The following is a 23,910-nucleotide window of genomic DNA, read 5'->3' as shown; positions in this document are numbered from 1 at the left end:
TCTTTTAACCAAACACTGGTGATGATATTAAAATTTTAAATAGATCACACCTTGAAGAAGCCTTAAATGTGTATTTTGAGGCAAGTTTGAAGCGATTTCTAGGGAGCGCGTTTTCTGCGTCGGGGTGAACTTTAGAAGCTAAATCCTTATAATGAGTTTTGCGCCATCCAAGGTGGAGACTTGGGATTGTCTGAATGTGGAACATGGAGACAAAAGTAGAAAAACTATTTCACTTATATTGCTGAAAACTCTTCTGTGAATTCATACTTTGTAACTAAATCGGTAGAATTCAACTCCAAATGCAAAATTATGATTTTCAACCATAAAGGAATTATGTGTCATTTTGATGTCAGGTCATGGCTGGCTAACCTTTACTCAATAAACTTTTAAAGCAATCTAAAATCAACACTAAGGCTTATTGAGAAAGAGAAAAAAAATGGTGCATCACATTTGGTTGGTTTGCAAGTTTACAGTGAGCAATGAAAAACTAAAATTATGAGGCCCTCAAAAATATTTAATATATTTAGCGCAATAACCTTTACAACTACTTACAGTAGACTGACCTCCTCACCCTGACTTTCCAAAAGCATTTTGAGTCTGAACCACTACACCAACTCAACCCTGTCAATAAATAACACCCAATGATCCTACTCCTGGATTCATTGTGAGTGATGAAATGGCAAACGTGATAGCAGTGATAACAAGTGTGTCTTTTAGCAAAACAAGGAAGAGAGAAACACTCCGGGAATAATAACACAACAAGTTTGTTTCCTACTGAATCGATGTTTTCCAAAACAGTAAACTGGCAGTTATCTAAACTTTCCATGACCATGTAGTGAGATAAGAATTAACGGACTAAATAAAGCAGCTGTTTTATTGCTCCTGGTGAGTTCAACAAACTGCTTATCTGAACTTTGTATTGTCATAGTGGGAATATGTCAAACTGAGAATGAGCCAATGTTTTACCGACTGTGTTGGCTGCATTTTCTCTGCACAGAGATAGTATTAAGGCTTTGCTAGCATGAAAACTCAAGACGAGGTGCTTGCAAATCCATGTCAGAAAGTTCACATTATCTGAGAGAGCAGGCAGCAGATCTTGTAAGATCAGGCGCCATGAATGTTGCTCATTTGACAGAGCAAAGGAAGAGCTTGTCAGGGAAACAGCTCGTGTCACTGGCACTTAAAAGGTCAGCGAACTGAACCCCAACCTCTGGCCCGCCCTCACGCCTGTCTGTCTGTCTGTCACCAGTCCCCCCCATTTCCAGGCGGGTGTCCCCAGCCCGTGTCTAGGCTGCTATCACCCGCCGTCATCCCCTCTGAGCCGCCCCCCTTTGATGACCCAGGCCTCTTGTCAGAGGAGAGCTTCCAGGCAGGCAGAGTGAGGACAGCCCTTTGATAAGGACCCCGACACTTGCCAGCACCAATGACATGCAGGGGGGTCCTTTGAAGAGCCTGGGCCTTACATGTACCCATCCGTCCCCTCACACACACACACACACACACTGTTACACGTGCTTCCAGGGTATGGGGAGAAATGAAGAGGAGAGGATTGGGGCTCAGTAGAGAGGTCCCTCCTTTGACTGCATTTCTTGCACTCTGATGGTTTTAATGAAGGCATTTGAATTTTTTCATCCTGTGCTCGAGACGCCTTCAGTGTGGGGCAACAAAAAAGATGTATAGGAAGGAGGAGGAGGACAAAAAGAGTCCATGATGCTGTCAAAAAATGTTAGAAAAGGTCACAGAAGCTTTGTTGTATTTTGTCATTTGTCTTTCACTGATAAAAGAGACATTGGAGACGCAGAGAATTCAAAGATTGGATACTTTTGAGATTTATTGCTGCATAATTCACCATATTTTTATACCTCATATTTTTTTGAATAGTATATTTGAACGAGGAACCACTAAACTTTGGCACTGCCTCGGAGCTGACATTAATGACATTATTTTATCACCTTGGTACTTTATGACTCCTGATGAATTTGCTGATAAAATTGTTTTTGTTTTTAGAAGTACACCACAGAAAATGGTGCATTACTTCTGCTAGGGTATCACCGAGGGCACAGGATTTGATTTAGCATTCATATGTGCCATTTCAGGGTTCCTCTTCCAGGGCATCAAAAACCAAATTTCCTGAGTTGTGGTAAATTGTTTTACACCAACTTGTGCAATTTCTGCACCAATTTATGCTTTCAGTGTCATTTAATTTTAAATTTGTCAAAAAAAAGTACTCATAGTACTTTTGAGACAGACATATACACCTGTTCTAAATATAACTCCTGTGGGTGTCACAGTTTTAAATAGTAATTTAAATTATTATTGCAGAACACCTAATAATAATTCAATAAAGCTGATAACAAACATTAACAAATACCACGGTGTGGGTTGATTCCTGAATGCTGTTCTCATACAATAAAACTAAATATTATAAAGAATTAACTCACTCAGTGCCCACAAAGCTACCAAATGACAGCAGTGGCTAAAGACAACCGCAGTAGGGCAGCCCAAATGTTCATGTCCTCCAAAAGTATGTTGATTGTTTTTTCCATGTTATGTCTGTCTGAAATGTAAACAGACTCTGTTTGACACCAGCCCGAATCACCAGTCATAACAACTCCAATCAATAAACAATAGACTTAGCCATGTCATAGACAGTAATAAAACGTTTGATGTTTGTTGGCAGGGCTACAGTTGTTTACATCATATTTTTACCAAAGGTCGTTCTAGATTTCAACAAACGGATCCCTTTGCAATTTCCAAACGGCACAAAAAGAAATTCCTTTCAGCGTAGTTCATGCTGCACCTGCCCGCGTCGCAAAGTTTATTAACATCGATCCACATTCTTCACACTCCAAGTTGTGGTTGACATTGGCGATGAACATCACAGACCGTTCTCACACACTGAAGGCAACAAAGTGGTTCACATCGCCACAAAACCGCAGTGTGCCCAAAAAGACACATTATGCCCGATGATACCACAAAGAGGACAATGTTTGTTGATACAATAAAAGGGGGGGGCTCTCATACATTTTCCTCATTCCTTCCCTCTCCTCTCAACAAACTTTTTCTTGTCCGAGTCTGGCTATGTGGAGTAATGATTAACACAGCCAAGCATGGGAAGAGACTAACAGTCACAATGGAGGGGGTTGTTTTGGTGTACAGAGCAACCGATTGACCTGCCGCAGCTTCCCAAGCTCACCTGGCAGGTCCCTGGGAGCCAGCGGCTGGCAGTCAGGAGGAAAGAAAAAAAAAAAAAACTACTTAATCATTATCATCTGTGGAATCACTCAGAAACGGCTGGCAAAAAGATAAACCTGGCAACATTGTTAAATCGGGCACGTAGCAAAGTGTGGAAAGGTTCACATGAGAAAGCTTTTGAGTGTGTACGGGGGACTTTTGAGCTTTGTGTAAGGTTGAAAAAATAATGCCAGGGGTGCACAACTGATTGACCTGTGAGCAAGCTCACTGAGCAAACAGTGGCCTGTGATACACACAAGCTGCTGAGGATGACACAGTGCCACCACTTTTTGTTTCGAGGGTTGATTTTTTTCTATGGATGCACCTACTTTGAAATTCTGGCCTTGAGCAATGTTGAAAAAACATTTTGACAGAGTGCTGATAGCAATGTGTTTATGTTCATTTTCTTTGTGTTGTTATTTGTTCCCCATTTTGTCCAAGGAAACAAAGAAATCCACAATATAAAAAATAAGTGAACTGTTTTAAGGTCATTAAGCCTTTCATGACAGTCAGTTTGAATGAGCACAAATTTAATCATACAAATTTTTTAATTAATATTATTAGAACCTTCATTGTAACTATTCACATGAAAAATATATATTTTTTAAATAAAGCAAAGTGTTTCAAAAGCCTTTCTACTATGTATAGACTAAAATGTCATAGCTCCTTTTCTATTGAGTATTTTAAATAGCTCACATTTCTCTTTCAAACAACTGTATTTATTCATGTTTCTCACCTCAATTTTTTATTTTTTTTTTACAATATTACACTGAACACATACACGTTATGATTCACCTTTGCCTGATACTTGGTAACAGCTAATAATAACTAGCTCTCCTGCCAACCCCCGAGGTCACCGGGGAAGACCTCTGCTCACCCGCTTTCTATAATCTCGAGCCCTGCTTTTCAGCCTACACAGAACTGATGTGACGAAGCTGAAAACCATTGACCACCGTTAATCGTAGAGTGAAGTCCGATAATCTGAGACATCATGTAAAATAGGATAAATGAGGTTTTACATCTTGCGCTCTTTAAATATTAGCAACCACGCACCAGACCTGTTCTTAGGTTGTACTTTTTATGGGAAACGGTTTTGACTGAGTATTTGATGCATTCAGGTAGAATGGGACAAAAAATTAAGCATATTTCTACAGTGAAACCAGTATATTTTTAGGCTGCCAGGTGCCATAAAATTATGACTTATGCTTTTATTGTGCCACCCTTTCCCATTTCAGACATTTTTAGTATTTTCATCACTTAAGAATATTAAATCTTAATGAAAGGCCACAGGTTACATTATGATTTCATGAATTAATGATAGAACTAATAAATAAATGTAACCATTTAAACAAAAAGGTCTTGGTCCACAGTTTCTAAACTGTTTGATTTGACAAGATATTTTCTTAATAGAAATATAGCAGATAACCATAAAATGTTATTTAAGTAACACTAAAGGAAGTCTGTAGAGTTTTAGGTGGTTTTCTTCGTTATCTTACAAAAAGTATCCCAAATTATCTGATTTCACCTTATTTGCCGACTGCTGGACGATAAAAATATTAGCATTACAGATGATAAATTGGTACATCATTCTTTTTTTCCTGCATAAAATGTAATTTATCAAAAAAAACATGCAGGGATAGTAGAATTCCAGGGTAGCTTTTTTTAGTGGGCATTTTTTGTTTACTCTCACCATGTCAATCTCTTCATGAGCTTTCAGACATTCAGAGTTTTTTTGTTTTTTTTTGCTAAACCCCACAAGACAAGTGTTTATCCTGATATGTTTTTGTCTTCCCAGGTGGATGACCAGATGAAGCTGCTGCAGAACTGCTGGAGTGAACTCCTCATCCTCGATCACGTATTCCGGCAAGTGATGCATGCCAAAGAGGGCTCCATCCTATTGGTCACTGGCCAACAGGTGAGTAAACTCAACCCTTTCATTATCCTCTAAAACTCTTCCAACCATGCATCATTTGGCTCCCTCCTTGAGAGACTCTGCAACACCTCAACATCTCCCTTAAAGCTTTATTAATCAATCAGCCACACAGGTGTCCCTGCTTCATTAAAAATAGATTATGCTTATAGATATATACCAATGTCACCAGAATAATCAATTTAGCATTTTTTTTCTCAGTGCAAGAGGATTCAGCCATGGAGCGAATAAATAAAGCTCTCGGTTACGCATATTGCAGCATAGTGAGTGGGCGCACAGATAAAGAATGTGGCTAAGTGTGTTATTTTGTTTTACTGAGGCCCTGAAGGAACTTAGTGGGAGCTGATGCCTGAGGCCCAAATGGAGCTCCTCAAAGCATCAGGATACTATGATTCTCTATTTGATTCATACGCACACTCACAAATCGCACTGTCAAACAGTAAACATAAACAAAAAAAAAAAGACAGAGCATGCAGGGAAGACTCCTTCAGTGTTCAGGGATTTTCATAATCTCATGCAAACACAAAGACATGAGAGTGCACATCATGAATATGCCTCTGACCGGTGGCATGGCTGTCAGTGAGATGAGAAGTCATAAATTATAGATTGGCTGGCTCTCTAAAACATTGCTCTTCAACAAAATGTTTTACAACAATAGATGCTGGTATAAATATTGTAGCAAGGAGAGCGCACTGTATACAGGGAAGTCCTGCTTTAATTCCATGATTTTGAATGAAGACAAGGTCGCGGGTCAGAATAGATGAAGAAGCACTGCCTGTGGTAAATAAACAATAGTACTTCTAGTGGTGAGTAGTACAAGCTGTGATAAATAGTACTATCATAATTAGGAATGTAACGATGCATCGTGAGGCAGGCAATCAATTATAAAAATGAACAGCGATTACTTTTTTTGAACAGAGGGTGTAATCTAAATTTGACTTCACTTGCTCGGCGTGCCACGTCACTACGTGTTCAACGTCCCTGTCTGAGAGTAGAGACAGCTTGCCAACGTAAATGAGACAAAGCAAAGGCTCAGCAACAGGCGATATTGAAATAGATGATGCACCACCCAGTTTCAAATCGGATATATTATATCCTACCTCAGAAAAAAAGGATTCTTTATTTTGACATAGAAGAGAAAATTCAGTATTCTGTATAATTTTCGTTTGAATTAAAAGAATATTTTTCCATCATAATTTTTCTGTAATCTCAATTTGGATTTAAAAAAAAATGATGAGAAAATCGTATTGTTAACCCAGTATGGTGAATCATATCGAATCGTGAGTTGTCATTAGATCCCCAGTCATAATGAAAGTATTAGGAGAAATATCTGCTTGGCTTGGGAGCTATATGAAACATTGAGAGCATACACTATGATTGGGGGCGGGATGGTCTGCACACAGTTCTAAACATGGAAGTGGCTGAAATGGCAGCTAGCAGCTAATGGTGCTAACTCCATAAACAACACTAACAATGGCAACAGTGCTGATAGTAGGATGTAAAATGAGCATGTGTTCACAGAATTCTTAGCAATAACAATATTAAAAAGAAAGGCACAGACATACTTTACACAGTCACCCTTAAAGCAGGTGTGTAGAAAACAAACAAGAGGGTTGGAATTAGCTTATGCAATGACGATGCCCGGACACCAGTGATAACTGTCGATAAGTGCAGTGCAGAGCAGCGATTGTAGCTATCCACTTGGATACACTTACAGGCGCTCACATGCACTAACATGCACACGCACAACAACACAACCACAACCCTCAGAGAAGCTCTGATCACAACACACACACATAGAGGGAGCGTAACTTCGCTCTCTGCTCAGGACACTGTTACACCACTATATATTTTCATAGCAAGTAGTGGTTGGCTGCTATATTAATGTTCAGAATGTTGTATTGTTGTGTATGTTGTAAGTGCTGCATGCAAACATACACATAAACAGGTGAGAGAAAGAGAAAAAAAGACAGGAAGAGCCAAAGAAGGGGAGGAGTGTTGGGGTAACAGGTGGTGGAGAGTGGGATGAATAAAGACAGAGGAAAGAAATAATGGTATCGTGTACAATGAGGGCAAAGGAAAAGAATAGGGATGGTGACGAGAAAAGGTGGGGCGATAAAAATTATGGAAGCAGATGGCCAAAGGGAAGAAGGGATATAGACAGAAAATTATGAGGACAAAATGAAACAAGAGATGGAGGAATGAGACTGGGAGAACATGGCAGAGAGGAGAGAAAGTTCTGTTGTGAGACAAGAAGAAAGACAGGAGGAAGAGGCGAAGGGGAAGGGGATGAGGAAGGAGAAGGATTAAAAAAGAAGGTGGTAATATGAAAGAAGAGAAGAACTGTCATGAGGAAAGAGAAAATGCGAAAAGAAGAAAAGGGAAGAAGAGGCAGAAGATCAGTGAGGGCAAACTGGGGAGGTCAGGAGGAAAAAAAAAGCGTGGTAGGGGGCAAGAAGGGAGAAAAAAGGAGATGAAACGAGGAGGGACCGAGGTGGAGATGATGAGAGTGGTTTGAGGAGACCAGAGCGGTAAGGAGGAGGAGGGGCAGGATAATCAGGGGAGGCGCAGGACGGCAGTTTCGTTTGCATACTTTGGTTAATGAACAGCTGGTGTGTGTGCATGTGTGTGTTGGGGTGGGGGGCAATAGGGAACGTGTGTGTGTGTGTGTGTGTGGCTCTGAAACAGTTCATTATTTCCCATTATTCTCTGCCTGGCCAGGGGTGACAGTACAGCGATAACACCAGGGATATTTAGAACGCAGTAGCAGCATTACCCAAAGCAAATGCTACACTAACACACACACACACACACACATACACACACACACACACACACACACACAGAACACATCACATAATGACTGTGTGGGCCAACATACTGCACTGTTCTTGGCCACGATGGTCTGTAATGTGCTAATAACTTAATTGTTACAATATGCTCATGATATTGAGCCATGAGATTTTTTATGAGGTGCGGAAAAAAATTACAGCGAACATCTAAGGTGCAACTGTCGCTGTCATGTTCAGTGAGTTATTTCTGTTTAAACCCACTTTTTGTTGAACACTTCAAAAACCTTTATCAGCTTTTGCTAAAGCTTAGACGATATAGATTTTCCTGCTAAGACAAAAGTCCACATATGTTCTTGTTGCTTTGAATCCTGGTCTATTTTCTGCCACTTTGCGTGTCAGCATTTGTATCTACGTCCGACTGTGGCTGAACCACACTGACGGTAACTAACAGGCCCTGTAACAAAAGGCATGAGTGCCTTTTCATGTTTTTAATTTTCATGATTACATCTTAAAAAGATCTTCAATCTTAAAAGTTTCAGTTGATAAAGTTTGTGTGGGAACAACTTATATGTCCTTACATTGGCACATATTTTCAGTTCTTTTTGTACAAAATTTGACTTAAGGACAGACAATTTATTCAAATGGAAATTTCGACAGATGTTTCAACTCTTTTGCTTTGAATCAAGCTGCTTCTTTGCTCTCGTCAGTCACAAGCTGAACTCATATCAGCCTTTGAAAAGAAATCCACGGTACCGGCAGATTAACTGTTACAGCCTGTCATTCCATTTCTGTCTCTTTTTTCTCATGCTTACATTCCTCACTTGCTAATTTCTGTCTTCTTATTTTTCTGTCTCTTTCTGAACTTCTGCATGTCGTCATGTCACCAACAGCAGGGAGAGATGGCCATGAGTTTGTGTGTTTTTTTTTTAGTTTTGGGTGGAAGAAAGCAGGCTTGTTCTTCATCCTGTCATAGGATCAAACACTCAGCGTAACTTGTACAAACGTGCAAACATGAAATGACAAAGATTGGACTGAACTGTTGAATGATTAAGCAAGGCCTCGCAGCTTGGCAGTTTTTTGGTATAAAAATCCTGATATTTTGATAGCACAACGCTCCTGGTGTACATGAAATTCAAATGAGGACGAAATGCAAAAACAGAAGTTCCTCGGCCAGTCTTAGATTTTTGTGCTTTCAAACAAGGTACATTTTCCAACCCCGTCTTCTGCACACATCAAATCCATCTCACCTTCCATCTTTAATGTTCTACTAAGATTGTTCATCGTATTCATGATGGGTTAAGATTTGAAGGTTTACTCATATATTTACTCTCTATGTCTCTCCAGGAGGGATAATAAAGTAGTATTGATTGATTGACTGATACGCAGGTCACCAGGGTTAGTGCTAAGTCTGCTATAGTGACATTATAGCGTTTTTTTCTTCTCTCTTTTTACTTAAGGCTAGAAGGCAATAACCCAAGGCATCACCATCAACAGTCCAATCCTTCAATGAAGTTATTTCATGCACAGTTGATTTTATGTAAATTGATTGACACCTTGGAAGGGGGGCAGTGTCTGCTTTTCACCGAGTCATAACTCTTAACCGTCTCGAAGGTGGGAGGAAGAAAAAGAGAGGGACAAAGGAGTTGAGGATAAATTGGGAGAGAGGTACAGTAGTGTAGTAAATGAGAGGAGAAGTCCAGGGAAGATAGGAAAAACATGATGTATTGTTAGCATTTCCTTTACTCTGACCCATCTCTTCTTCAGACAGATGGAAAAACTGGCTCCAATCATCCTATTTACACGATAAATAAATTCCAAATCCAGGAGTGTTTTTAATTGCAAATTGGGGCTCACAGGGACCCTCTGCCTCCCTGAGCTTTAGGAACTGCGTACGCCAACATCTACCTTCCCCTGAAAACCCCAGCACAGTCAATTATGGTAATGAATTGTCAATAAATATAAAAATTTAATACGGTCCTGCTGGCTTTGAGTGGCAGCTAAGGACTGTGTGTGTGCCGTCGAGACAAATGTGCTGCAGCTGCAAATATAAGGTGCACCTGAAGTGTGTGAAAGGAGTGTGTGTGAGAGTGTGTGTGTGTGTGTGTGTGTGTGTGTGTGTGTGTGTGTGTGTGTGCGTGCGTGTGCACGCATGGGCATTTAAGTGTGAATGAATATGTTCGTGCGTGCATGAGCGTTCGTGTTTGTGTGTCAAAGTGTGAATGGATGGGCTGGGCCCAAGAAAAAGGGATTTATGGAAAATCTATCTATCTGTCCATCCATCCATCCATCCAACTTGTTTTTTTCGTGTCTCATCATGCCTATTTTTTGTTTTGCTGTATAACAGACAACAGAAAGAGAGAGAGAAAGAGAGTCAAATCTGGCAGGTCCAGTCAGTCGGAGGTGAACTCCCATGCTCTCTCCATACGCCCACAGTGTGTTGTCATAAAAAACTGTTTAACTGTAAAAAAAAACTATTGCCTTCGGCTTTTTTTTTTTGTCGTCCACTCTGACAAACAGACCAAAGCTTTTGACTCTGTGTTGAGTGCACAGTAGCACAGGTAAAGGGATGAAAAAAATCAATGCATGAAGCTCATGGTGGTGGTGTGCTCAGGGTACAGTCATGTGTTGTAAAGTTGTCAATCATTTTTGCACATTGGGGTTTTTAGATATTTTTGTCTTAGTTGAAATAACCCCTAAATAGGCAGAGATAAGCAACCCAAAGACTAACAAATATCCACAGTTATACAATTTATGTGAAAAAGGAGTCTGCTGTATCTACACATGCTTTTTTGTCTTAGAAGCGATATGGATATTCAATTCAACATGCATGAATCAAAGAGAGACACCTTCTTTACATACCTCTCTCCCTGGTTATTCTAGGTGGACTATGGAGTGATTGCTTCACAAGCGGGAGCCACCCTCAACAACCTGCTGAGCCACGCCCAGGAGCTGGTGGCCAAGCTACGCTCCCTGCAGCTGGACCAACGGGAGTTTGTCTGCCTCAAGTTCCTGGTTCTATTCAGCCTGGGTGAGTCTTTGAATGTGTTGAAGCGGGGACATTTGAGGGGGAGATACAGTAAAACATTCCTGGACAATTGTTCTTGCCCCTTGAATAAGTTGCTGCTGTTGAGGTGGGATGAGGATCAAAGAGATGCAGGTGATGCAGAGAGGCACTGAGGATGGGAGAGAATATGAAGTAGTAAGAAAGGGAAGTGAGGGAGGATGTGGATAGGAGGAGGAGGAAAGGGGGTGGAACAAGAGGAAGGAAGGAAGGGACAAAAGAGAAAGTGAGGGAGGAAGGAATGAGGGGAAGTATGGTCCCTTTTTCAACAGAGAAAGGAAGAAGGCAGGCTTCTTTTACTCTCCTATGTTGTATTATGAGTGCAGCAATAGTAGAAAAAGCATTCATTTCAACATTAGAGACAGTAAATGATAAAAGATGCAAAATTTAAAGAAAAGGAATAGAGGCATTTGATTTAGCTTTGGGATGTTGGACAGAGCCGAGAGGAGAGCTGGGGGGTGAAATTAAGTACACAAGACAGTAGAAAGGGGGAGTTAGAAGGGGATGGGAACGTTTTGGGTTTTTTATTCGGTTCAAGGAGATTTGCAGGGGGGGTTCTCCCTTGTATTAGATTTGGCTGGTCAGAAAGGATATGAAGGAGTTGGGGGTCAACAGAGAAGGAGACAAGGGAGGAAGGAACAGATGAGGAGGAGATAGGAAGATGATGAAGTGTGAGAGAGAGTGGGAATTGGTTGGAGGCAGGTACTGTGAAGCATTTGGGATGGACAGGAGGGATGGAGCTGAGGCTGGGAAGAGAGAGGGAGCATGGGATTCGAGAGGGGAGGAAAGCGGAGGGATAAGTAGCCAAATGAGTTAAGGGACGAAGAGAAGGGGTACAGTGTGTGCGTGCATGATTGTGTGTGTGTGTGTGTGTTCAGATCCCAAAGCTGCTCTTCGCTCTCTAAGCCGAGGTCAGACATTGCCAGGAGACTGTCATCTCTGTCTCTTTCCTAACAAGTCTGCAGCAAATAGCCTCAGAGGAATACACACCCACACACACACAGTTACACTCGACCAAACCTATTTTAACACCCCACATTACTAAAGCCAATGATGTCAAGGTAGCTTCGCTCAACTCGGCCCCTCTATGGCACTGAGAGCAGCAGTGGCATACATATAATGAATATTCTCCTCATCCTAAGCTACCCCTCCCTCCATCCACCTGTAATCCACAAGGGTCACGCTTTCACTTCTTTACCTCCTCTAAACAAAGAAAGAGGGACTAATGAACTGCTCGGCAAAAGCGCGCACACACACCGAGGTGATCAGGCAGGATTAACGTTTGTGTTAGTGGTGTGGTACAGCAAAGAAAGAGGGAGGGATAGGGTGTATTGCAGTGGGGCTTTGGAGTGTGTGTGTCTGTGTGCATGCGTGTGTTTGTTTGTGTGGGTTTTTTTATGGGGCAGGGGTGTTGCCGGGGCTCAGGGTCTAAATAATTTGGCAGAAACATCATCCATAATGAAAGGCTCACCTGAGGGATGTGTATCGCCCCCGGCAGTGCCTGTTCAGGCCTCCCTGCGAAGAAAGCCCGACACAGACGCCATAGAGCTGGCGGAGGTGGAGGAGGGCGGGGGTGGGGAGGGGCTTGACTAATGTAAAGCCAGGAGATTCAGAATTGATCTGATTAATATCTCACACAGCTGAACAGAGATGTGGGTTTGAGATGCATACATTTACCTGAGGGTAGAGTGCATAATGCGTGCAGGTGTGCGTCTGTGTGTATGTTTACGTAGCTGCTTTTGAACTACAGGCAGAGCCAATTAATAAGGATTGTAGTGAAATGAGGCATGAAAGTAGCTCTTCACTGACTGCAGAACTAAAGGATTCACTCTCCCTCTTTATTAGCGTCATTTCATCTCTAACACTTGTGACTGTGTTCTCAGCTGGGGCAAATGTTAATACGTGCATTCATAATGACTGACTGTGACACTGCTACCCTATCATGCTTCAAAATGTCTGAGGAAATTGTAATTGTAATTGTAAGTGCTATCACTATCACTTGCTGATAAACACTTTTGCTGAAGCCCAAATCCACTTCTATTTAAATTGATACTAGAGAGCAATGTCATGTTACAACTTACATGTCACGCCTCTTTTCCAGTTCAACTCCAAGCAAATTATATTTATAAAGCCCAATATCACAAATCACAGTTTGTGATATAGGGCGTCTGACATCCCTCTGTCCTTGGACCCTCACAGTGAATTAGCAAAACCTCTTTCCAAAAAAAACCTTCAACAGTTAAAAAAAAAAAAAAAAAAAATGGTAGAATCCCCAGGAAGAGCAACTTTTGCCTCCATGACACCAGCATGCTGTCTAACAGGCCACACTGTGGCAACAGACAGTTGTACATTTGTGTAGATAATGGATAATTGTTAAATATAATATGATATAAATGATCAGAGAATGATAAATGATAAAATATTCATCACTTGCTTCAAATTTTTTTTCAGTTGTGTTTAAACAGAGAGCAAGAGAGATGAGCGAACACACACACACACACACACACACACACACACACACACACACACACACACACACACGAAAACAGTGACAGAGCTCCACATGTGCTAGAAAATAGCAGAGGAACAGACTCATTTGCTAACTGTCGCAGAGAAATGCGCTTCTGGTATGAATGGCCAGATGATAACTGACAGGTGGCTGTGCTGACTGACCCGCCGGGGTTCTTTTGCAGCCATTGTGAACACGACGTTATGCCAGTGTTCTTTGGTTCAGTGTAAAATATAAAGCCAGCTTAATGTTGGATCTTTGTTATGGCACTGTTGCAGAATCTCTGCTTAAAAAAAAGGACTCATGATTATCACTTGAGTCCCAGTACTACAAGTTATGTTCATGCTAATGATATTGCACCTCATTATTTATGTCCACTGCCAACATACCTTGCCATTGCAAGTAGCAGTATGCTCTTTACTGTTTGTAGGAAGCTGAGGAGAACAGGAGATTGGATGGTCGTTTAGCAGAAGACTGGACCTTTATAGATTTAACATTCGCTGTTAATTGACTGTAACCATGATCTTTCGCTAACCTTACTAAATGTTTTATTTTTATACCTTTAGCTACAAATAACCATACTTTCAGTTGGTGTGGGTTTTATCTCACCCTAACCTTAGTTATTCCATAGTTGGCATGCACAGGTATGTTTTAGAAAGCAAGACATTTCAAAACAATGGCAATATGGTTGTTTTGCATATATTAACTGTGCTAACAGCACTACTATTATAACTACTGCCCTCTCATGTGAGTCGTGGCGGCGATGTTATTTCTCCCTGTATTTCACCGCCTCTTTTTTCTTTTCCCATGATTCTTTTTGTGCCTTGATTTTCCTCTGTATTTCTCCCTCCGTCTACTACCCTCCTTATCTCTCTCTTTGTGGATGGATCAGTCGCCCCCTCCCTCTCAGGAGAGCTCTTAGTTAGGTCAGTTGTCGATAAAGACAGGTATATAGATGTCACTCCAGCTGAGAGGAGACACTTGTCCTGATGTGTGTGTGTGTGTGTGTGTGTCTTTCTATCACTCTCTCTCTCTGTCCCCTGTCACTCTTTGCCTGTCTTAAGTGAAAGCTTTCACCCTCTATCAAGGAGGAGATTATCACTCTTAGAGCATTGATCTCTTAAGTGTTTGTGGGACTGTGAGCAATGATTGTGTGTGTTTGGTGTTGAGGAAGAGACCTACGAAATGGCAGAGAGAGAGAGAGAGAGAGAGAGAGAGAGAGCGAGAGAGAGAGAGAGCGCTGCCTGGGTCAGAGTTCAGTGAAGGATTAGTACTAGTTGTTGTACGGTGTCAGGGTGCTGTTAATGGGACTTTGATTTCCTTTAAAAGGCTCATAGACCTAATCGAAAGACTGACAGGTTGTTGTATATATGACCAGGTGAAGTGAAAGCCCAGAGGTGAAAAATGGGTCGCAAGTTCAAATTCAGGCTGAGAAAAAGTGGGAAAAAGTCTCTCTTATATCTACTGTAAGGGGAATTGACTCCAAATTGCACTGTGCAGTATATGCTCATTATGGCGTGTGTGCTTCCTATAAGTGCTTCCCATACACACACACACACACAAACACACAAATGTACAACCGTCAATATAAAAAATAAAAAAATAACAAGCTTTGCTTATCAGCGTTCACCAAAAATCATACAGACACACATCTGATGAATGCCACCACACAGATAGTTTCCATACTAGCAAAGCAGACGCAATGACAGAGGTCAGAGACTGTTCAGCCAGCAACCAGTTAACCCAGCTCCACAGGTCAGACCCCATCCGGTGTAATTGGGTGAGACAGGCGCTGCCAGTCCTTGTCAGACAAGAGGAGAACCAGAGTAGCTGCCAGACCAGTGCGGGGTGGTAAATGCTCCCAGTGGAGAGAGCAGATTTGTGGACATAGCCTTAAATAATGCTCCCATATTGAAGCCTTTAGAGGGAACAAAGCCAGTGAAAAGCTGCGAAAATATGGAAAATGTAGGCTTGTGTTTGATTTCTCTGTAGCAAAGTCACATTAGTGGTTCTGTTATCTATGTAAACTTTATCACCAAGTGTTAACCCTTTTGCTGCTTTAAAAAAATGTGTTAAAAACTATATTATGCATTAATTTAATGGGTTGCTGGTAATAGTAAGTAGTACTACTAGTAACACTAGTGCATTTTATTTATAGGCGCCTTTGAAAACACCCAAGGACACCATAAAAGACACAATTAAAAAAACAAACAGCATCATAAAATCAATAAAAGAAGTGATATACAATAAGAACTTAACGAGGAAAACTATGCATAAAATCCCCATCGTAAAAACTAGGTATAAAATCATTATCATAAAGTTATAGTCAGTGCAAACTCAATGTAGGTGTAACCATTCAAGTCAAGGTCAGACTGAATATGCCAGTTTGAAAAGGTGTGTTTTCAGGAGGGATTTGAGGGTGGAAAGAGAGATAATACTGCACATGCCTTGTGGGAGAGAATTCTAAAGAAAGTGATTGTATCGTTCGTCTGGGACCCCAAACTCTAGAGATACACTGATCCATAATGTTATACATGTTCATTTAATCTGCCTACTTCAGCAGTTTATGTAAACTATATCTTTTCAGTATCAAGTGCAACTGATTATATTCTTCATTGTCATAAATCTGTTGATTATTCTTTCAATTAATTGATTGGTTGTTCAGCCCAAAATATGTAAGAAAAATAGTTTACAAATTAAAAAAAAACACAGTAAATAATGACAATAGAATTATAGTGTTAGCTCTCATCAAAATGGACTCTTTTTTTCTGAATGCCTTTAAATACAAGGATAGAAAATTATCCATATCATTATATAGGGCACAGGTGGTACATGAAACTTGTTGGTGAGGTTATATGCTGTATAAAAGTCAAACTCATAATTTCTCTCAATATAAAAGGATACAAAACAAGACAGATACATACACACACACACATATATACACATACCTTTTTTTCAATATGAAGCAAATTAATGCAATCAAGGAAATTTGCAAAACATAAAATATTGATGTGTAATGTTAGCTGTTGTATTATTTCTGGTGGGTGATCAGAAATCAGCTGTGCTGTCCACTCATAAGACACCAAGACAGCCAGTGATTCAAGAGCTGCCTTTGCACCACATTAGCTGTCCGTCAAGTGATTAGTCAGGCTCTGAGGATGGAGTTTAGAGACACCCACCTATCCATCCCTCCCGCCTTCCATCCCTCACCATCCATCCACCTCCCTCTGTATTGTCTCTCCTCTCTTTGCTTTGCCCTTACCTTCCCTCTTTTTTCCACATTTGTCTTTGTGCGGCTCGATCTATCACAACGCCATCCTCACACCCACCTCCATCGCTCCTTGTTTATCCTCACCCACATCTGAACCGCCATTTATCACTTCTCATCCCTCCCTTAGCTTTACCACCACCCCTTTCCTTCCCTAAAATGTCTTAACTACAGTCATTTAAACTTGTATTGCGTGGCCATCGGTAAACCGGTGAAAGGAAGTATAACATAGGGCTGAGATCATTTCACCAATCCCTAAATACACAACATGAGACACAACTCTTTAAAGAGTCGCCGTACTGGCATTAATTCATACAGTATTTGGAATCTTGTTGTGCTCCTGGGCGTGTGAAATTGTGTAACAAAAACTTTTCTCTTCCTTTCTCTATAGCTTTAACCCACCTCTCCATTTACCTTTCCATTTGTACACTTCCTCAACCCTCTCTTCACTCCTATGCAGGGGTGCGTCTCTCATTAGCATGTTTAGTGCGCCACACACTGAAGGCAGGTTTTGTGCACTGCGAGGTCAGACACCAATCTGCTGACAACAACACAAACACAGCAAACGTGATTAACCTTGATGGGAAAAAGACAAGTATTCTCTCTCTCTATCACATTTATCTCTCCACACAATGAGAGAAAAAAAAACACGTAATTCCCAGACAGGTACGTCCTAATTAAGCAACAGCCGAGGCTGCTCAGAATCAATGCCCTGATCCCTGACCAGTGAGCAGGGGAGCTGGCTAATTCATGCACACCACCCGCCCTCTCCCCCATAAAGCCTGGCAAATATTCATTTCCTGAAATGAACCGAATCATTTCGAATTCAGTTAGGGATTGATTAACATCGAGAGACAGCGACGGTTCAATATTTTTACCCATTGAGACCGAGTTAGGGGCCAAATAATGGAGCATATAACCGGAACAATGCTAACAACTTAATTAAAGCAACATAATATGGACTTTTTCCCCTTTTTTGTGCTGCTTGTTAGTTACTGGGCTGTAAGTCAACAGAGTGGAGTCATCAACTCTACCTTTGATCCGATCAATACATGTATAAAGGTACAGTTAGGGGATCACTTCCTGCTCTCAAGGAAGAAAAACATCAGGATAAGCTAGTAAAGAGCATGTATTTTCCAAAATTGAGGCAGTGTTTTGCAACATGAACACAGCTAAAATGCCTGTAATTTACTACAGGTACCAACCATAATACAAACCACAAGCCCAAATAACTTACAGGAACTTGAGGAAACAGCAGAAATTACAGGTGTAAACAAAAAGCTACCCACCCCTACATCCATTAGGTGGCTATGAGGTAGTATATGTGATTCTTAATAGTACTTAACAGATTAGCAGCCCAAGAGTGATGTTAAGTACTTGATGTAGAGTTATGTAGGTTACATTTTGGCAAGAACAGCTACATAAGTTAAGTATAAGAAAATAAATTGGATTGGTTGTTGTCAGGTTCTGTACTCATTGTAAAGTTACATAGTTTAGGTTTAAGTAAATAAAATTACATGAATTAGGTGTAAGCAAGTAAAAATACCTGGGTTAGATTTTGGAGAATAAAAAAAATATGGGGACGACATACCTTAAAGTAATTCAAAGTTCACTTGGTTTACTGTAATCCCAAACACCCATCCACCACCCCAACTTTCCTCCTTACGAGAACAGTCACTCTTTATTGTACTTTCTTCTAAACTCATTGGTTAGCATTTGATTGCAACCTCATCGATTATGTGAGTTGTACACGAATTACTGGCTCATGTTATATACAAATTTAGGGCATTACTTTTCATAGGTATATGTACAAACAGTGCATTAGAACAGCCTGGAATATTTACAGCTTGCATGCTGAATTTGGAATAGGCAGAAAACGTCCCTTATTAGACCCATCTAAGATGAATTCAAATGTGAAGACTTGAAGTAGATACATGTGGTATGCAGACATTTCACATATGAAATGTGCTAGCTCATATGCAATTTCACAAGTGAAGTATCACAATTCAGATGTTATTTTTGCCACACTAAAGGTTCATGAGAAAATACCCAGACACTGTGCAAGGCATGTGCATGAAGTATGGCACAACTCATGCTTCATAGAGTGTGTGTGTGTGTGTGTGTGTATACAGGCTTGCATCCCTTATGCTTGACTAATGTTTGCAAGTCCCACAAATTACAGACTCAGTGACTGGATTGGTGCAATGACAGCAGTAATGGAAAATACAGTAGTGATGATTGCAGTGGGGCTTAGACTATAAATGTATGTATAAGGTTCATAAAGTGCAATCCATGCACAGAGCGACTGCATCTAGTGCTTTATCATCACTCTGTTTTGAAACTTGGTGAAGTGCTCGACAAACACGTGCTGATTGAGAAGTATTGGACTCTCATTTTTAAAACAAATCTTTTAACCCCCCATCAGTTTTCTTCAGGCATCATTGTGACGCAGGAGACAAACTAAAAAACATTTGCTCAAACTTTGTCCCCGACAGAAGAGCCAAACCCATCTAATCATGTTTGAGTGTCCCGACTTTTCTTTCATCTCATCAGTAGTAGGTGGGAGTGTGCCCTAAAGCAATGAACCTAATACTTCCGCCTATTTTCTGTCAATTTTAGCTTAAGAAATCTTACATGGCTGTCGGTTCCTGACGCCGGCCGCCACTTTGTAGGGAATTCCATGTAATGAGGCTGCCTAAAAGGCTTTCAGACTTTATCAAGCAATAAAAGCTCCAGGTCTCCAGCCCGCCACTATTACCTGGTAATACTGCAGGCTGTTGTCATTAAGCAGCAGCTGCATTGAGTTGCGGTAAGTTGTGGTGAGTTGTGGTGGTGGCGGCAATATTGAGGACTGCTGCCTCTCACCCTTGACCTGACTCCCAAGTTAGCCTCAGCTTTATATCTTGCCAATACATTACAGTTTTCTGATGGATTTTGACATTTACCAGATTATCTTTGAAGTATCGTTCCAATTTACAACTCAAGCTTGCCTTCTTTTCTTCCCTTGCTAAGTCTTATCACATTCTTACAGTTATCTATTTGGTGATTATGTTGACACTGTTCTTTATCTGGTTCCAAACAAGGCCACTTATCAGAGAGTAAAGCAACATAATAGAGAGGGTTTGTTTAAATTGGGATTCGTAAATTGACAGACCCCAGCATTAAACAATTTGGTGATAAATAAGAGATAAAAGACAAAAAGTAGTATCATTCTTATTCTTCATGGAGGATCTTGTAGATAGAGAGCATATTCTATGACTGAGTCTTAAGGGTTTTAACCATGGGGATTAAGTCCTGTAAATCCCAGGAAAGAAACAAGAGACAGCAGACACAAAGTCGCATATAAAATACAGAGGTCTTATCAAATCTACATGTCTCCCAAGACTTGAGAACCAAAGTCATACAAAGTATAATACAGCAGATGAACAGTCCTATTTTAACAAGATTACAAATCTTAGGGATTATATCCTGTGAGTTACATACTTACATCACCTATTCAATTTCAATAGCCCAAAGAGACATGTAAATGAAAGTACAGTATGGCCTTCCAAAATCTGGAACTGTCTAAAACTGGACATTTGTATCATGTGCATGTACTAGGACAGGAGTCCCAGCTGTTACTAAAATAATGCAGAGAGCAGCTGTTTACATTGTATCTTGATACAGAAGGGGTTGGTGGTTAGGTCAAGGCAACAAAACTACTTGGGGGTGGTTAGGAAAGGATTGCACGTTGCCAAAAAGTACCAGGTTTGTGTGCCATAAATTCAGCTGCTGAAAAACACCCAGCGTTAAGTGCCACAAACATGGCTGGAAAAGTAGTGCCACTAGCACAGCAACCATCTCAAACACGACTCTCCAGGGTCAGAATCCGATCTACCTCCTCTACCACCCACCCTGAGTGGACTTTCTCTTGGTCTGTTGCTCTGATCACGAATAATGACGCAGATGGGTTTACATTGGGGTTGATGTAAAGCCCTGTGTGTCTCACACCGCACGCTAAACTGCCAAAGCAGCGCATTTTTACACTCTGGTAGTGGTTGTAAAAAGGCTGACTTAATCTCAACAGAATGCTCCTGCAACAGAGTGATAATACAGTAGCAACTTCTGCAACCATCTACCAGACTGTTACAAAAGGAGTAATATCTCTTTGAATTCACCATAATCCACACCCTGTAACAGTCATAACACGTGCAGCCCAGCCCTGCACTTCTACCTGAATATAGTGACATTGTACAGTGGCAGTAGGATTTAATACACACTTATAGTCACTGCCCCACCCAAGCAATACAGGACTTATCCCCTAAACTTCTCCTCCCCTCCATCAATATACTCACTAACTACCGTAGCAATGAGTACAACCAGACAAATGCTCCTGTAAAAGTTTTTTTTTTTGCCAAAGAAAAAACCTTTTCCTCGCTTCTACCTCCTCCACTGCTCCTCTCCTGCACTCCCATGTGGGGTGATTTAAGACGGGCAAGCTATGGAGAAACTGTTGCCCTCCATCTCTTCCCTCCTCCCTCCCTCTCATTCTCCCTCTCCCTTGGCCTTATTACAGGCTGTCAGTTTATTATAAAACATTAGGAAAGCAGAGGGACACTTGCAGTTACTGTCCTATCGATCGGCAGGGATAGATTCTGTGATTTAGAGTCAGCCTCTGCTTGCGCCCTCCACATTCTCGGTCTCCTATTAAGGCACCAGCGCTTTGCTTTTGCTATTGATGTCTCAACATTAACAGTTACAAGCTGCTACAGAAAATCAATGTTCAACTTTTATTACCGGCTGCATAACGCAGAGGACCTCCCGCCAGTTGGTACTTAGCAGTCAAAAGGAGGCGCGGATGGTCCGCCCGGCACGTCAGGTGTTTTCTAAGTGATATCTGCAGTAATATCAATCCTGTGTACAGCATATAGGAGCTTTCATTGGGCAGTTGAGGGACTAAGAGCTTAGGGGCAAAGCATAGGAAAGTATAGCTTCCCAAACAAATTAGCACATGCTTGCAAATATCAGTCTCTGCACCTGGACACAGACTTGAAAATGTGAATGTAAGACGGTCAGTAAAGTTTTTAATGATAACAATCTTGCTGAATAGTTTTTTCCCCACATACACTTTCTTGGATCTCTTTGAACACCGCCATCAATACATCTCTAGTTATCGGTCACAAGATCACATATACAGTACACCCACCTGTTTGTCATAAAGCTAAAGATCGATCCCCTTCAACCACCACCACCGACCGGCCATCCATCCATCATCAGCATTAACCTGGATGTCTGTGCGCTGTAACCTAGGTAGCATGGACCTAGAGCGGCTGAGGTCTCTCAAACATTTATGAGGGGCTACAGAGCAGCGGTACGGCAGCCCTTCTGGGACAAACAGCCCCCGGTCCTGTACTCTCAGTCCCGATCAATGGAACTCAAGTTCATTACACACACTTTTCAGCCGAATGGCAGGAACAGATCCCCCCCTCCCCACCCCTCCTTCCCCAATCGTCGAGCAGCCCACCACTGGGGCTGCATTACACTTGCTTGTTTACGTGACTGCGTGTACAGGGGAAGACGGGGGCAAAGTGTGTGTACGGGTGTGCATTTTTTTTGTGTGTGTGTGTGAGCAGGGGCTGCTCCCAATGGCCAGAGCTTGAGGTTATCATTATGTACAGGCCTATCCGCTGCAATGCTAATGCTAATGCATTCTCAGTGGCCGCAACTCGGGTCCCAGCGCTGTGCTAGCTAGGTTGCTACTCCTCTCCAATTAGAGGTTGAGGGATGACTGTTTGGGGTAGGGAGGACAGGCCTGGGCTACCCGGGGCCCTGCAGAGAACAGGCTCACATTAGTCGAGGAAAACAGACTCAGATAACAAATTGTGCATACATTGGAGCGCTGCAGAAAATCCCACTTTTGATTTGAATGATTTGTTGACTGGAGACCATCTACTCCCCAGCTGTGTTTTCATCCAGCTTAATTTGCTTAGAGAACTTATTTAATTTTATACCTTACTGTTATCTCACTGAAACCAACTGGCTTTAAACTATTAGTATATCTTACAATAAAGTTTGGTTATTTACAAACCTGAGCTGATTCCAGCAATCAAAAAAGCATCAATGTTTCACTCACAAGCTGCAGATCTATAACCAGCCCAGTCACCAGAAAGAAAAAATGTTGGCATTTTACATTTTTTCAGACCACTGCATTTGTACATTCATACATCTCATATCAATGTTTCTAAAGTGACAAAGTTCTGATTACATGTAAATGAGCTGACTTTGTCAGCAGGAGGTGGAGGGGATGTTTAATGGTGTGAGACCCAGGTGAGAACGCTGCCAAGCTGCAGACCTATGTTTGAGACCAACAAACAACAAAATCAGTTGTTTTGTGGTGACACACACCAGCATTTTCAGTGGAAGCTATGGTACCAAAAACAGGTGTCTTAAGCCAAAACATGGTCTTTTCCCAAGCATAACCAAGTGGTTTTGTGCACAAACATAACTGCAAATTAACCACAGCATTGTAGAAATGTAAAGTTTCAACATATCAGCAACATAATGCATACAGATGTTAAATATCCATGGTTTGCAGAAATGTACAATACCAACATTTATTTTGTTGATTGGATTGATTTACAGCAGAGCAACCAAATGAGGACTGACAGTGTGTGTGTGTGTGTGTGTGTGTGTGTGTGTGTGTGTGTGTGTGTGTGTGTGTGTTTGACAGCAGGGAAAGAACAACTGCCAAAGTCATGCTGCGTATTGATCATACCACCTGCCTCGGCCTTACTTAAACATTACATACAAACAGCAGCAAAGAGTTACACAACCTTCCCCGCGGAGGTTTCTCAACCCGCAGTCACTCTATCTCAGTTGCTTTTTCTTTCCTTTTCTTGCACTCATGCACTTGAGGACTCTAGGAAGACCTCACCAACACACACCCACATATGCATGCACACTTACTGTATACACACAAGATACAGTACATGAAGGAGATACAAATAGTGATGTAACACACATACATAGACACTCATGTAAGCATACACACCATAGGACCTAGCTGAAGGGCAGTGGTGTGGCCCCTCAGTCTTTAAGTGTATTGCAGGTCAAATGTTCAAAAATACAACTGCAATC

At 41.3% G+C, this 23,910-nt stretch overlaps 1 protein-coding gene across 1 annotated transcript in view; it reads left to right on the top strand.

Moving 5' to 3' along the window:
- The window catches only part of nr5a2 (nuclear receptor subfamily 5, group A, member 2), an 85,907-nt gene that overhangs the window by 37,996 nt on the left and 24,001 nt on the right, over positions 1-23,910 (top strand). The window contains exons 5-6 of the mRNA XM_042515786.2: positions 5,030-5,149; positions 10,837-10,984. Of these exons, the coding sequence (XP_042371720.1) occupies positions 5,030-5,149; positions 10,837-10,984 (268 nt within the window). The remainder of the gene's footprint in view (positions 1-5,029; positions 5,150-10,836; positions 10,985-23,910) is intronic.

This window comes from Plectropomus leopardus, chromosome 5 (genome assembly GCF_026936395.1).
Source record: "Plectropomus leopardus strain MGB_pleo_1.0 chromosome 5, ASM2693639v1, whole genome shotgun sequence".
NCBI lineage: Eukaryota > Metazoa > Chordata > Actinopteri > Perciformes > Serranidae > Plectropomus > Plectropomus leopardus.
This window is presented reverse-complemented; position numbering and strand designations above follow the sequence as displayed.